The sequence below is a fragment of the Rhodamnia argentea genome, chromosome 9 (assembly GCF_020921035.1).
Source record: "Rhodamnia argentea isolate NSW1041297 chromosome 9, ASM2092103v1, whole genome shotgun sequence".
NCBI classification, from domain to species: Eukaryota; Viridiplantae; Streptophyta; class Magnoliopsida; order Myrtales; family Myrtaceae; genus Rhodamnia; species Rhodamnia argentea.
In genome coordinates, this window is record NC_063158.1 from 4342683 (window position 1) to 4359645 (window position 16963).

General features: G+C 39.2%; 1 protein-coding gene across 1 annotated transcript; it reads right to left on the bottom strand.

Moving 5' to 3' along the window:
• Positions 1 to 420: 420 nt before the first annotated feature.
• Positions 421 to 5233, bottom strand: LOC115737087. Its single transcript, XM_030669058.2, has 10 exons — positions 4907 to 5233; positions 3621 to 3680; positions 3498 to 3537; positions 2350 to 2528; positions 2176 to 2214; positions 1895 to 1981; positions 1677 to 1737; positions 1244 to 1368; positions 944 to 1035; positions 421 to 817 (listed from the first exon to the last, which is right to left on the bottom strand). Exons 1-10 carry the CDS (start codon positions 4952 to 4954, stop codon positions 703 to 705), a joined length of 846 nt encoding a protein of 281 aa, XP_030524918.1. The 5' UTR covers positions 4955 to 5233; the 3' UTR covers positions 421 to 702.
• Positions 5234 to 16963: the final 11730 nt, after the last annotated feature.

The window sequence follows — 16963 nt, forward strand, 5'->3', positions numbered from 1 at the left end:
ACCGTCTTCGACTAATCGAGAGCATGAACTTGCCCATCCCAAGACACATCGATGGACGGGAATGAGCCTTGGACACAATGAAATGACACACTGAAACTTTGGGGATGGAACTCGCAGAGTGATCTCATGGCGCTTATTATAGTGGCCACTGGGTCGACCAAGCAAGGCAACGAAAGATTACGGTACCGTGAATCAATGGTCACCGCGTCGGATGATAGTGATACACCATGATTCGAAGTAGCCCAATGGACCAAGAAATTTGCATTTGCATCTACAATCATTTGATGGGCAATGAAACCAAACTAGAGTTGGAAGAACGTCCATTGAAGCAATCAAGTGGCACTTTGATTTTAACATAGTAGAACTGCATCGCTCCATTTGGTAGGTACCATTCCCATTGCGTGGACGAACTGCTATAGCGCTATTAAGGAGCCCGAGGAATCCAAACCACTGTTATGAAACCAGATAATTACACATATGGAAGTTCAAAATTTCATCTTGTTAGGCACCCAAAGATAAAGGAGATCAGCACAAAGTTTCATCTACAACAACGGTCGAGGGTCATCAAAACTTCAAACACCGATTGAAATTCCTTCTTTGCATATACCTGCCTATACCATAAAGGATGAACTTGCATGAAGATCAATCGAAAGAACAAAGAGGGTCTGGTAAAAATCAGGCTAAGAAAGGAAAAAACTAAAGTTACACATCTGTCAAGATCAGCGAAGATACAATCACAACATAAGCAAGAAAAAAGAAGATGGCTATCTGAATGAAAAACTTGGGGTTCTCCCTCATGTTCGGAGAGGTTACAGCCCTGTAAAGAAATGACGGCTAGTTAGTTTAACCACGGAGTTGGGATCACTAGAGCAAGGAAATGAACTAGTTTCGTAAAAAAAGTTTCTGGTAAATCTAAGAGTTCCATGCCACAAAGTGATAATACCGTGCGATTCGCTGAGAAAGTCTATGAAAGGGCAAACTCTGGATGAACACGATTCCTGGCCCTGTCAGAACAGCTGTTACAAGATTGTCACCCTGCAATTGGCAGACAACACGTCAGCTTTAATAGTCTTCCAGGGATATAGATACAGAAAGAAGCCGTTAGAACAGGTGGACATGCCTTACAAATAAATTAACCAAAGACAAAAAGCTAGCTTCTATGGCCAAAAGCAGTCATATGGCGGAAGCATATACATAACCTGATCTTCCAAACTTGGAATGATGCCAGAGAAATAAGGCTTACCCCAAAGACCGCTCTTCTGATGGGACCATTGTACTTAATTTGGATATTGACCGTGCCAGTTACAGCAGCGATGCAGGATACATCGACAGCTAAGACTTCTCCGACCTCTAGATTCTTCTGCACAACTGCACCAAAGAGACGAAGCAAACCATCAGGCTCTTTCAACTAATTCAAGAAGAATGCAAATTCGCATAAAGTATTTCAAATTTAAAGAATCCAAATACGAGTGTACTAAAAGTGTGCAAAACCAAATGGATCTTGAAGAAACCTTCTGGTGTACTAAGTACAAAAGAAAGTATCGGTGCTTAATTGCATAAACAAGGAACAAAAGGCATGGTTGGATTCTCTAGAGTTGGACTATTAACAGCAACCATGCTTATCCCAATAAACAGATGTGCTACGGGAATTGAACTATGATCATGGAAGAGCATACCAGATCCACCCGCGGCTAAAAATGCAAGTCCTTGGCCCGAGAGCTTCTGTCTCAAAAAACCCTAAAATAGCATAGCATACTTGTCAACCAAACAATAAGAAATGGATAACTTGGCAATAATTATGTTGCAGAGGTAAAGATCAGGCAAAGGAGAATTTCCTCACAAAACAGTAGGCAATAGTAGCCAACCATAAGGTGTGGAAGGCATTATATCTTACCTCTGCACCAATGACCACATGGCGTGCTCTCTGATCAATTGTACTACTGACCTTCACATCATTGATAGAGCAAAGAAATGCATCTGGCTACAGATAAAACTCAGGAAAATCAATTAATATATCAGGACACAGTAAAAAGGAGATAATCAAATTTGACCATCAAATTTATCCCGAACCATGTGCTAATACATGACTTAGAAGTATCTAGACTGATTGCAATTGAACAAAATTGGGGTAAAAGATTACAAACGATGACCACGAGGCAACGGAGTAGGCTCTACCTGGCATAAAATTTCTCCACCAAACATAGCCAAGTCAATCTAAGAAATGCACAAGCCAAGGACTGTAATTAGAGATACAATATACAAAATGCCTCGATATGTTCGAGTAAGAAGAAATGCAATAACCTAGTACATAAAAACAATCAATAATTTGACTTGTCTAGAAAGACAAACCGGGAGAATTCTTGCAAGAGAAGGTGCGGCTATTCCAACAAAGCCGTCAACAGGACCAGGGTTTCGAAGAATTATGCTTGTCACATTCTTGCCAAAAAGCCATTGCCACATGCCTGTTTCATTCTCGGGTAGATAAACATTGTCCATTTCAATAGACCCAGACATGAAGCACATAGAACCTGCCGAATTTCCAGGTATTAATTCCACATGTGGGAAAGGAAAAAAAATACTGTTCAGATGGCTCAGCAACTACCAATTTAGCAGATGTTAGAATTTCCAAAGGAAAGCTGTTCAGTTATTCATGCCAAGGTTCAGTGATTTATGTATTAATTCCACATATGTTGCAAAGGAAAAAAAAAAGGAAGCTGTTCAGATGGCTCAGAACCTGGCAATTTAGCAAATGAGAATTTCGAAATGAAAGCCGTTCAGTGAGTCATGCCAAGGTTCTGATTCAACCACTGAGACATCCAGAATGAACAAAAAAATAGAAGCCAACTCATATACTCGGAAAAAAAAAAAAAAGAGCATCCCTTGTGTGGCCACAAAAAGATGAGCTCAATACTACCGTTATTTTTAGCTTATGCATGCAGCATTGGTCCAAGAAAAATTATATAAACTAGTTCCTTAAGTTGCACCCACACACCAAAGAAATAAGGAGAAGAAGACATCATTGGTAACCAATTCTACACTACATCAAATAGCTGACAATATTCACCAAACAATAAAAGCCAGGATTACACAGTTCATTTGCAATATCCATTTCTGTTTCTGCAATCCGAAAATAGAAGACCAGCAGATATATTACCAAAAACAGATTTAAGAAGTATAATGCAAACAGCAAGGACTATTTGCCCCAACTCCATCACCCGCAAGGCACAAATAAATGAGGGAAAAGATTTATGAGCTACGACATGACATGAAGAACATAAAGCAATCTTAAGTTGGTGACCTATCTCTTGATGGTGGATGCAGGATGCTCTTTCCTGAAGATCAATAAATTAACCTACTGCAGGGTAAACATTTCTTCACCAAGATGTTGAAAGGCAAGCAGATTGCAGAGTCATGTACTAAGCAGCTCATAAATGTGATTCTTCATTCTTCAATGGTTTAATAACATAAAGGAAAAAAAAAAATTGTGGGCAACTTACCAGGTCTCGCAACAACTTTTTCTTGTGACTTTAACATTATCTGATAGGAAAAACATGGATTTGTTCAAATATGCAAAGAGATGAGAATGGAACAAGAGAAGTCCAGCATGATTAAATGTATACCTGGACCACCTGCGCTTCACCACCTAAAATCTGGAAGGGTATGACAGCATCTTGAGGACTCTGCAGTGAATCAACCCACGTGAAATCAAGAGGCAAAGAACCCGTAAACGGAGAAGGGGACAGGAAATTCTTGACAATTCAGAATGCAACAAAAAAAGACAGCTGGTCCCTTTCAGATTAAGTCACAGATCCAAGTCCAACCAATGGCAAAGAAAAGTCTATCTTAGATCATGTAACATCCATTTGGTAGACAGAGATAAGCTCCTCACATCGACAGCACTAGAACTCCTGCTCCAATAACACCAGTCACCAAGCATTATATCGGCATTTAAAAGGATTGTCAATGATCTTTACCAAGGAATCCTGCTCCTATTCCTTTTGAGGAAAGGTAAACTGATATCACTTTACAACAAAGAGAAAGATACACGTCAAACCCATAAAAAACAGCTCATTCACTCACGCTCAAGATGTACCGATGTTGCGTCCCACTATTTAAATTGCTATTGCCAACAATGATATGAATGTGGCAGGCGCATTTTCATCTCAACAACCTGACTCAGAAATCTATCTTAGATCATGCAACATCCATTTGGTGGACTGAGATAAGCTCCTCACAGTGACAGCATTAGAACTCCCACTCCAATAACACCGGTCGCCAAGCATTATATTGGCATTTAAAAGCATTGCTGATGATGTTTACCAAGGACTCCTGCTCCAATTCCTTTTAAGGAAAAGTAAACTGATATCGCTTTACAATATACAGCAAGATACACCTCAAACCCATAAAAACAGCTCGTTCACTCACGCTCAAGATGTACCGATGTTGTGTCCCACAATTTAAATTGCCATTGCCAACAATGATATGAATGTGGCAGGCGCATTTTCATCTCAACAACGTGACTCGGAAATCTACTGTTTCTCGTATTGACTCTTCTCAAACTCTATTCCAGATCAAGGAACCTCGTTCCCGACCAAACTTGAAGTTCCAATTATCCAGACACTGATTCGCTGAAAAGAGAGAAAGAACCGCAGAACAACCTCTTCTCCTGTTGCAACATACCAACAACTATCACTTGGATAAACAAGTGAACGATCCTCCAAACGCGCTGAATTTTATTCCTAACAATCAGCTTCGCAATTTTCAATCCATCAAATCTAGGCCAAAAGAAAAGGATCACCCGATACGCCGCACGAGCCAAAAAGGCACGAAAATGAATCGAACTCTAGCCGAAGCAGAACCACTTTCCTTTCACCACAATTTCTAGGAAAAACAACTCGCAACTTACCTGATAAACGTAGGGCTGAAAAGGCGTAGAGAAGAACGGCGCGGCCATGGCGAATGCGGCAACACCTTTCGAGCTTCTTTCGAGGACGTCGTCACAAAGTATCTGAACGCAAAGCCCTAAATCGCATCGGAGGTCCTCAGGCGAAACTGCTACAATCCTGTTCTCTGACCGGAGACCAAGGCCTCGCCGCCGGAGCACTTCCTCTCGCGATCGACTTGAAGAGATCGGATTCGAGGATTTAAAGTCGTCGCAACAACAGCTATCGGGCGTTTTCCATTGGGTTTTCAATTTCCCGTCTCAAGCACCGGCCATTGAGTGGCATTTTTGTCATTCCCAGTGATCGTTTGCATTTCTTAATGGGTGCTCGTCACTTGAGGTGTACACGCAGGATCGATTCTGATGTGTCGTCACGTTATTGGTTCGAATTGCTATCTGTACGTGGCCAGGATTCAGTACTTGGGCTGATTGAAATGAAGACCTGGGCATTCATGATGGGTCGAGACCCGACCCGACCGGCTGTTGGTGAAATCCTTCCCAATAAGGCTAATTCCCATAGAAATTGAAAAGGCAAAAAAAAAAAAAAAAACCCGTAGAGATGATTTTGTTTTTGTTTTTTATCTAGCTTTTGTCATGGATAGAAAAATTTGTTAATACTTTTTAAACACCTCGTTGCAAGTCAAGGACAAGTGTTATACATATATAGCACGTCACCTCACTACACCTAGACGATGTGGGATTCGGTTCATTTCTGCCCCATTCGCCATCCTAGAAACCTACCAGGAGCCGCTCCTTATTCAAGCCCTCTAGCCTAGACAACCACTCCCCACCCTCGTTGGACCGGGTCATTATAGCCCAATAGTGAGTGAATGTGAAAAGGAAGGTAAACTGTTTCCCTCTCTCTGTCAATTTTATCCACCTGTTGCTATCTTGTGTGCATCTACGAAATCTTTGGATCTCTTTCATCTACAATTCTAGCGATCCAATTGAGTTTCACTCTTTTGGTGTTTGGTTTTCATTCCTCTAATTCCTTCATTCACTTTGCATTCTCACTTTGAGCTACTTAGCATTGTTGATAGAGAGCAGGTAATTGGTAATCTCTTGTGAGTATTGGCATTGTGTCTTATGAGTGCCTTATTTAAACTCCGTTGTTTTCTGTATTTCTTGAGTATTGGAGAATGTATGAATTTTGTTGTGACATCCTGAAAATTCCTATGTTAATTTATATTATGTAGGTATTCATAAATGATAATTGTCGCATGTGAGAATTCTAGTTGGGTGATTTATGTGGTATTATAGAGACACGAAGTCCACAATTCTCGAGAAATTTGTTAATTAGAATTGACTTGCCGAATATTATTCTCGTATTAATTTTCTAGAGTGGCGGTGAAGCATGTAATGCCACGTCAGTTATTTACGGAAGTTGATGCGCTCCGAGTTTACGTATTGAACGAGTGGTAAATTTGAAATTTACTGAGTTAAATATTTCCTCACGTTCAGTGAGTTTTGCGAAATGTTTTGATGGTTTAAAACGGCCACTAATTTCCTCGTTTACGTACTAAATTGACCCATTTGTCATTCTCCAAAATCTATCGCATGCTCTTGATTAGGGGTGAGCGGTTCCCGGTTCGGTTCGATTTTCCTCAAGAGTCGAGAGTCGGACCGGTGGTGCCGGTTCCCAATTTTCGGAACCAAGGACCAAACAGCTAATCGGGTCCGGTTCCCAAGTGGTCTAATAGAGTTAAGCAAATATTATCAAGGACATTATTTTCGAAGAAATGACTCTAAAACAGTATTTTTTTTTAAAAAAAACATAAGATGATGGAATTTTCGAGCACAATTTAGTAGCACGAAGCATTTGACATTGTTGGGTAGAGTCATGGCAATAGAAGCTGCAAAATAAATATGTGGTCCAAGTCTCAACCGCATGAGACCTTGTAAATGTAAAAAAAAATAAATTAAAATCGACCAATCCGGTCATGTACCTTTGGAACCGGGAACCGGACCACCGCCCTCTGGAATCGGGAATCGGACCACCGATTCGGTCCGAGCAGTTTTCGATCCAGTCGGTCCGACTTGCTTACCCCTACTCTTGATGATATCATACCTTACATCATCTATCATTTAATGCACTTAATGACTCATGCTCTTGCTTGGCCGACGGAGGAGCTCCCTCTCAAAATCCTTTTGGTCAATGTTATTAAGCCATATGTACCCTACTTATAAACTTAGGGGCCACATGAATCAATTTCTTTAGAAAATATACCACATGCAATCATTGTTTTAATCCTAAGACAATTAACGCCCAAACTATGGTTGAATCTCCTTCACTCTTTATACTTGCCAATTGGGAAGGGGGAGAAACTCTCTTTAAAAGGCAAAGAGGTCTCCACTTCATTTGCCACCTCATTCACCACTTTCCTTCGTCAATCTCTTGCTTTCAATTATGTGAGTAAAAGCTAAGGCCCGTGCTTGTTATTAAAAGTTTTTGTCTTCGTCTTTCGATTTCGGACGAAGTATATTATTGATTTCCACTACTTTCTATCAATGGGTTTTGTCTTTTTGAATTAAAGCATTCATTTTTATTCAAGGTTTTATTTATTTTGTTGAAAGAAACAAAAACTTTGATTTGTACTCGTCATTTTCAAAATAAGCAAAAACTCTAAGCGCTAAGTTAGAATGATCTACTTAATGCTCTTAACTTGGTTGCTTGTTGTTTGCCAATATAGTGGGATTTGATTATAAGTATGAAAAGGCTAAGGCTCAGTGATGAAAGCGAGTGTACTGAGTTGTGTTTTTAGTGGGGTTTCATTGAAAAAAGGGTGTTTTAATGTCTTTCCACGAGAACTGATAGTTTGTTGGGTGTAAAGAGTGATATATGAGTTAATTACTGAAACTAGTCGGAGTGTGAAAGTTACCGATTCTGCTTATAAAAGTTATCGATTTAAAAAAAAAATAAGAAGAAGTTGCCAATTTCTGTGGGAGTGATGGTCAACATTGTTGACCGATTATGGGATTATCGAAAAATAATATTATAATATAATAATTAGCAATACAATAATAATAAATTGGTCATATATTAAGAGAGAGAGAGAGAGAGAGAGAGAGAGAGAGTGTTACCAATTGTATGTCGTGAGTTGCAAAATTCATGTGTTGCTGATGAAGAATAGCTACCGATTTTGGGTATGTATGTATGTATGTATGTATGGAAGTCTCAATTACATCATAGACTTCTTCCCAAATATCAATATACTTTGTAAACCATTGCATCAAAGATTGCACAAAAATCCCTCACCTTGGACAACACCTCACACTAACATTGTTAGACAAATCAAAATGCATGTTAAAGAAATACCTTGTTTACATTTAGCAGACCCGAATGATTTTAAGATAGTAGAAACAGATGCTTCATGATTGGCTTTGGAGAATTTCTCGAAACCGGAGTGGGATTATTGATAATGGTTGGAGTTGTGATTCAGATTTTGGACATGATGATTCAACAATGCCTTTTCCTTTTCCTTTTTTTGGATAATTTGGGAGGCATGATTGAGTTCCCTCATGTGAATTAAGAATAATAAAAATGGTTAATATCACGAAAAACCTCAAACTAGTACTCTTATAACAAATTTATTCCAAATTATTTTTTTGATCACAAAAAATTTTAAACTAATACACTTGTAATAAATTTACCACAAAATTTTATTTTGACTATCAAAAATTCAAAATTGATACACCTGTGACAAATTTTCCATCCATTAGTTTCGACTAAATTAGATTAATATCACGAAAAACTTCAAACTGATACATTTGTTAGGAATAATAAAAATGGTTGATATCACGAAAAACCCCAAACTAGTACTCCCGCAACAAATTTATTCCAAATTATTTTTTTGATCACAAAAAATTTCAAACCGATACACCCGTAATAAATTTACCCAAACTATTATTTTGACTATCAAAAATCCAAAATTAGTACACCCGTGACAAATTTTCCCTCCGTTAGTTTTGACTAAATTAGATTAATACCATGAAAAATCTCAAAGCGATACATTTGGGACAAACAAAGTATAAAAATCCCAAATTGATGCGCTCGTCAATTGTCATGTGCCGTCCAACTTAGCAATTTGACAGATGAAAAATTTATCACAATTATACCAGTTTAGAGTAAATTTGTCACAACTAGTTTGGAGTTTTTTAGAGGTCAAAAAAATAATTTGAGATAAATTTGTCACATATATACCAGTTTGGGGGTTTTTTTGTGATATTAACCCTAAGAAAAATAACGAAAGTAACGTATAAAACGATTAATAAAGTAACACAGAAGAAAAACACCATCCATTATAAGGGTAAACTTCCTCTAGTCGGGGTAACCTCTTTCAAGTGTGGTATAAAATGATAGGTAAATATATTGCAATGTAAACTTATAAATAAATTATTATTTAAAGTAAAACATCCACAAGGGTAGTAAACTACGCTCAAGTGGGGTATAAGTACCGTGATCAATATAATGTGACCTTTTCCAAGGGTGGTAATCCGCACTCAAGGATGATTCCACTAATAATCAAAATGAAATAAAATTATAAAAATGAGTAAAACGACTATGATCTAGTTGGTAATCTTTGATGTAATAAGAGAACTTACAATATAATGTGATCCAAGAAGTAATTGAAAGATTACAACAGGAAATGGAAAGATTACAAGTGATAGGGAAGGTTTATAAGTGCTATGGATAGAGATTACAAGAGAAAATTTTAAAAAGAGAATGTGATCTGAAGGCCTCCTTCTCCTTTGGGCGTAGGCCCCCCATTTATAGAAGGCTTGGGCGTTTTCTTTTTGCCCAAATAATCATGGCAGGTTTTTTTTTTTCACGTGATTGAAAAAACCTTTGCTAACATGGTGTCTTCAAATGCTGATGAGTATATCTCCAAATAATTCTGAAGAGTGATAATTCTTATTCTTCATAGTCTTTGTCATCTTCTGACAGATTGATGCCATAATAATCATCTTCATTGGTGTCTTCAATATGATGGCTTTCTACAGAGTCACCCTATGATTTCAATTTTGAAATGATTTGCTCAAGCGTGAGACAAATTATTTTGGTGATTGTATTGCTGCAAGTTGGAATGTAGCTGAAGATTTTTGTTGAAGGAATTAGGCAATTCTCCGATCAATTGGTGACCCAGTGTTATTTCATTTTTTTAGCCAGTTTAAGACCGATTGTTCAAAAACTTAATTAATGAATTTGAAATTATCCCACCATATAAGTATGTATCGATTTTTCTTTCTGAAGTTTGTGTTCATAAGAGTATTCTTTGGAGACATGAGAATGAAAAAATGAGTAAGTGATGCATGAACTAGAATGCTTGTGCTTGGATGATGGTTTAAGGAAAATAATGTTGTATGTTGATTTTGAACATTTTCACGAGCAACATAATTGCATGGTAACTATGTAAATGATTATGAAAGTATTCTTTTGTTTGCATAATGGTGGCGACGATGCCTAGTGTGTTCGGATGCCCTCTGCGTGTGATTTAGAATGTCCCGTAGAGTGTCACAAGATATTCCGAGAGATTCCGGATACCCTTGCCGTGTGATCTAGAATGTCCCGTGGAGTGTTACGAGATGCCTCGGGAGTTAAGATTCCCCTGCTATGAGATAGGAGATGCCCCGTGTGTCGGGATGCATCAAGAGTGTTCGGAAGGATAAGTAAAGATGATAATGCTTGTTCATGTATCACATATATTAGTGTTGCTAAAACACTAGGTGATACTGGTGCATTATGAAATAACATGCCATATAATTGCCTTGAATGAGCCATATCATGCAAAATTATTACCGTCATGAAGGAAGATCAAGCGTCTACTCATGCACTTATGTATGGCCTTGCATGTTCGTTATTTGCATGCTACGTTGAGTGATAAGAGGGTCACCGACCTTAAGCTTAGAGATTTCATTTAGTAAGTCTTGGCTCATCCATTTATTTTTTAGATATGTAGGATAGCTTGTGACAACCTAAATTTCCGCCAGTTGGATTATTAAGCGGAATGGCATTTATCAGTGCTCGAATTATAGTCAACGTGATTTGAGGGGAGGATTTTTATATTTGGTGCGGTGGACTATTAGTTTAATAATGTATTTTAGGCGTGACCACATTAAATTGTTGGAACATTTGGGACGATGATCATTTTGAAGTCATAAAGAAAATGTTTCAAGCCTGAGTTGGTTTGCGAATTGGACTACGACATCGTTATTCGCCAACCCACTCAATTTTTGCCCACCTACATAAGACCCCCTCCTGCTTTTCTCCACTCTCTCTTCCTCTTCACTCTTACCCTCCCTTCTCTCTCTCTCTCTCTCTCTCTCTCTCTCTCTCTCTCTCTCTCTCTCTCTCAAGGACCAACGACGCCATCTCTTAATGCTGGTGACGATGAGCTCTCATCCTCATGTCCTTCGCCACTGCTCCATGTTGCCGTCGCTGTCCGTCTCGCTGTCGCCCTCAAGCCCGCGCGATGTTGAGAAGATGAGGGAGGAATTGAGCTCATTTCTTCGTCATTTTAACTCTTGTTTCTTCGTGCAATCCTTCTAAGGCCAGTACAGATTTAAACCTTATTACTAAATTGTTTAACGTCGCTTGTTTGGTGCGGATTGACGGTCGTGGAAAATGAGTACGCCGAAAAGGTTTTCGGCTTGCATGAGAGGGAAGATGCCCTTATATATTCGATCCGTTGCTTATTTTAGCCTTCCTAAGTCTTGGGTAACTAGGATTAATGGTTGGATCGTTGAATTTGATGTTGGTTTGGTGTGAGTTGATGTATTCGGCGTAAAGGGTGTCTTGGCCGTGGACCTTGAATGACTGGGTGTGAAGTCCGTGAGATGCAGGGTGGTTATCTTGGTTAAGTTGTTGTTATTTAGCTTCGGGCAAATTGAAATTGGGAATAAACCGCCTTGTTGATAGCTTGAACGGCACAAAATGCTAATTGAGGTCCTAATAATGTTCGGCCGAGAGTGGCATAAGAGGTTTGTTGTTCAAATATAAGTCTTTTTGTCTCTGTTAGTGCACATGATCTTGAAACGTCAGATTGCCAGAGTTTTGTTGGTTTGCTTGGTTCATTGTTGCTTGAGTAAGGGCTTTTAACTCTCACGATATGGATATTCGGTTACGAGCTCATTTGAGAGATTGCTTGCAACGTCAAATAAATTATCTATTAATCTTGCCTAATCGAATGATTTATTAGATAATTTAGCAGTTTGATTAGATGTTTTCTTGCTGAGCTTCGGCTCATCCTTGCTAGTGGTTGCCTTTTTTAGCTAGATAGATATGTCGTCTACTCATCCGCCTGCCAAAGTTATCTACCATTTCGGCGGACCAGTATGCATTACACGTATATGGGAGGTGCGTACTGAGTCTGATCCTCCGTTTTTTGCGTTATGGGAGGCTACGTACCATGGTGACAATTGAGGTAGGACCACCAGTAGAAAGCATCAAGCATCACTTTATCGTTATTTACGTCCAAGGCTTATGCCAATGGCATGAGCCACTTCCCTATCCCCTTGCTAGTGAGCACAGTGATGGTAGTAGTGACAACGATAGCGAGGAGTAGTGGAGTGTAGGTATGGGACGATTAGTTGTACAGGTAGATTTTTGATTTGTGATGGCACGACAGCTACTTTTTGACATTGGCCACATGGCGATGCATGGGCGTCGAGGGAGTACGCTGACGATGGCGGCGATTTTTTTATGGGAAGCAGTTACCTTTTTGTTGTTGTTCCCAAGTGTTTGTTTTATCTTTTGGAAATGGTTAATGTACTTAAACGTTTATTATATATAAAAGTAACTAATTTCACTACCAATTGAATAATCTTACTATGTGATTGCTACTGGTTAGTGAACGCCTATTAAGGCCATACCTTTATACGTAATACCTGTTGTTTATTCACGTGTACTTGTATTCTAGCCTCGCTTGTTATGTTAATCTTTCGCTTACGCCCGCTATTATAACTAATATCATATTAAAGCAGAACACGATTAGCAAGCAAGTGGAGGGATTGGGATGTCTCCACATAGCCCTTCCCCCGTCACTGCTATTTGGGGTCCCGATGCATGTTGATTATGCATACGAAGATGTAATGTAGCCTAATTTAATTTTTATTTATACCAAGTCCACTACCACGGTGTGGGTAAATGCAGGACTCGCCGAGTGGGTTCTTCTTTAGTATGTAGCCTGGTACCTGATTTTTTATGGTCATATGCTTGGACCACTTAGAGACTTCGATGGTCCCCTAATTATGTCACCGATGAGTTGCTGATGGGTGAAGTTATCGACCCATAGTGCATCAATATTTGTACAAGCAGGTTTTTGGGGAGTGATGAAGTGTAATGGTGGTGACAGGTGACCCAGAACCTTCCCCGGGTCCATGTATTTTTGTATGTTGTATGGTTTTTGCCTTTTTATGTTTGTAATATGAAAATCGTATTATGTACATTTGGTAAACTACTGGTAATTTAAAAGAAGCATATGTGTTTATTAGATTCACGCTATGTGTGTCATGGATGATGTGAAAAATTTTATTACGCTTCCGCATGCAAAAGAAATAATTAAAAATGGCACATGTAGCGCATGACGTTCTAGGACATCTATAGCGTCCCCGTCTGTCACCTGCTAAGACTCACTGGCCACTTTTTTCTCTTACTTCTGATTTAATTTTTCATTAGACAACGGCATATGCGAAAGACTAATTAAAACAATCAAGATGACCAGACAGAAGATGTGCATGTCAAAACACCAACGTAGTCACGCCTAATAGGGTATGGCCTTAATAGGTTTCACTGATCGTATCACATGCAGTAACAACAAGACACTCGCAATACAAACATCCAGTTTTATTTATATACAAATCATTAACCAGTTCTTTACAAAAGTTCAAAGACACTGGGAGAGCTACAAGATACAAGATATGATAACTACTCCCAGCTTAACGGCACCATTGGCGAGCTTCTTCTTCACCATCAACATCCATGAGTTACTCCTTGCCGTCGGCATCACTAGTTAGCTAAGCTAATCTAAAAAATTGTTAATCCATGAAGGTGAGCTTAAGGCTTCGTGAATAAACGTCTAACCCAATAAAATGTAAACATTGAAATCAGAACATATCATCAATAATTCATAGCTTTAATGCACATGTGAGATGATATATGCATGAAATTTCTCTCAAGCTCACCAATTTCCCACTTCGCCGGCTCACACAAAGATCGTCCTCGCGGAAAACTCACATGGCATCTCACTCTAGAGGCATCCCAAAGCACACAAAGTGCAACGCATCCCTGCTCATTGAGGCATCCCGATTTCCGTACTGGCTCCCACGGGGTCTCGTCGACAGAAGCTCTGCTTCAATAGCATCACCCGCAAGGTAATCCTCGACAGAAGCTTTGCTCCACGGCATTGACAGAATCCGTGCTTCGATGGCATATCCATAAGGTATCCTCAATAGAAGCTCTGCTCCAACTGCTTTATTTCTCAACTCACAATGAAATGCCATGACGTGCATATGCAGTGCAATCTTATCTTCGTCGACATTCAGAAACTCAACGGTATGTAGATGAATGGATTACCCGTATAAACCAAATAGGATCTCATGGATACAAATCATATATGATTTTCATGAATGCAAACATACTACAGACTATACGAGTTAGAAATTCACTCAACTTTGATCTTAAGATGGACGGAACGATGATGATGGATAGGCTCGGGATGTCTAGCAGCCGAGTAACAAGGACATAGTGAGGGTAAAGGGTCAAGAGGTGTTTTGATGTGACGATCGATGACAAAATGAATTGATGGCAACCCCTATTTATAGGAAAAGAAGACGGCGGCGAGTTAGCGCCCGAGGGGCCACGTGCTGACTCACGGCACCGCCATGCCACGTTCCGACGCTTGGCTGGCCACGTGTCACCATACAGTGACACATGTTGCCACTTGTCCACTCACTTGACACGTGCCATCCTAGCGGTGACACGTGTCCCTCACTAGGCCACGTGCTGACACGTGGCCCCCTACTTGACCACGTGTCTTCGTGGTCCTCGTCTACTCCCAATTTCTTAGGTACTTTGTTCTATCGGGACTAAGTTTAGGCATGATGCATTACCCTGTCAACTCGTCATCAATTTCTAATTAATCGATACTCGTTCATAATATTTTCTCGGGATAAGCTAACCGGAGGTTTTGGGGTCATTACAGCGTCACACTCATTGTTTCTAATTTTAGTGAAATTGGTGATTGAAGGCGTAAATTATCAAATTGGTGAAAGAAAACTTGCTGTGATTCGATTTCCGTAGTTGGTGAAACCAGTGAAAAAAGAAAAGAAAAGAAAAAGAACAAATTGAAATGAGTCAACCCGAACCGAACCAATAAAGGTATATGCGTGATCCCGTACCGTTACATCTCTACCAAGTTTGAAACTCGAAACTTACGAGTTTAGGTAGCAATAAATTGATGTTTTCTAGTTTTCTTGCACTCGAAACTTAAGACTTGAGATGGCCCTGCATCTTTCTATTGGGTACTTCATCAGAAGATTTTTTTTACGTTCTCCCTGATTTTTTTTTTTTTCCAAGAAGAACCATGAATTCTTGATACGTTCAGCATAGTCCATAACACTGAGCAAAAACTTACCATACATATACTGTGTTGTTCTTACAATTATCATTTTGTTAAAAACATGTGATCACATGGTAGCAGTTTCTTTTATTTGTTTTTAATAGTGCTTTTCACTTTGTGTGTTATATGTTAAAATAGTGAAAAAAAAAACCACATTCGTGCAATAGGAATATGTTATTCTAGGTTGTAGTGTTCCTTGGAGAAGCCCTGTTTGGGTTTATGTTTTTGGGTCGTAACAAGTGGAGGGATCCTATTTATACAAGAATCCTTATGATTACAATCGTAGATCTACAATCTTATTTTTTTTTTCTAATTGAAAATCTACGATCCAATTTAACGGTGAAGGTTAATAGGAAGTCTCTAGAACACAAGCAGACATGCCTTACATTGCCGAAAAATACTATGAAAACCATGTGTACATTTCTCGTGTTACCCTTGAAGCATTATGGAGTCTCTCGAAAACCTTAAGTACAAGAAGGTTCTAGAATACTGAGCCAATTCATGAGCTATCTTGGCCTGCTTCATTGGTCTATTGAGCTTGAAAACTTCTGGACCGTGACACGAGGCTCTGTAAATCTAGAAAAACCCGGTTCTTATCGCGAGCATTTTACTTGATGCATTCTCCACCGCAAATGCTCCATCCAAGCACCATCTAAGCATGTATTTAGCACTCCCCATGGAGTATCTGTTTCCTATCTTCTCACCTTATTGTCTCACCTGTTATTATAATCAATTCCATATGATATTCAACTATTCACGTAAATTTCTATTGTTTATGACGTGAGAATCATCTTTCTGTTGGAATTTTTCTTAAACAGCATCTTCTGTTTGATCAATTTCGAGAATTCCCCAATTATATCATATTTTGAGCAATAAATAATGCGTCCGAAGGTACGTATTAGAGGTTTTGGTTTCTTGATTCAATTGTACTCAATGGTATTCCAAGCAAAAATTTTTATTCTCTCTTAAGAATAATTGCTATTGACTTGCCTGTGATGTTTTCGAGATTTTTATGATAAAGAGCATAAGAACAACGAGCCCCTGTTTGCCGTTTGAAGATGTCGAAACTCTCATGTTCATCACTCTTCGTCCCCTCAACGAAGGCAAATCGTGAAAAGGCTAATGACCCCACTTGACCCAAAAAAAAATGGAATCGATGCCTGGGTCATACTTAATTTTTTGGTTTTTTGGGAGTTACTATAAATCATACGAGTGACATCAATCTGCTCGTGTACGAAATATATTAATCCTAATCATCCGTTCGGTGGTTGGTCCAAATGATTACGTTTCCCTCATCTGCTCTGGCTGCCAGAGAAACGGACGGACGTTGACATCCTCCGACCCACGTGTCCGACAGCGCGACCTTAGCCATGTTCAACGGTCAACGGGAGGGAGGCATTCTACC

Coding starts and splice junctions, on each gene's coding strand:
- LOC115737087 (XM_030669058.2), bottom strand. CDS start 4,954: ATGGCCGCGCCGTTCTTCTCTACGCCTTTTCAGCCCTACGTTTATCAG. Junction 2,529..3,497: donor AAAAGTTGTTGCGAGACCTG/GTAAGTTGCCCA, acceptor GAAATTCGGCAG/GTTCTATGTGCTTCATGTCT. Junction 1,369..1,676: donor TTTAGCCGCGGGTGGATCTG/GTATGCTCTTCC, acceptor TCTTTGGTGCAG/TTGTGCAGAAGAATCTAGAG.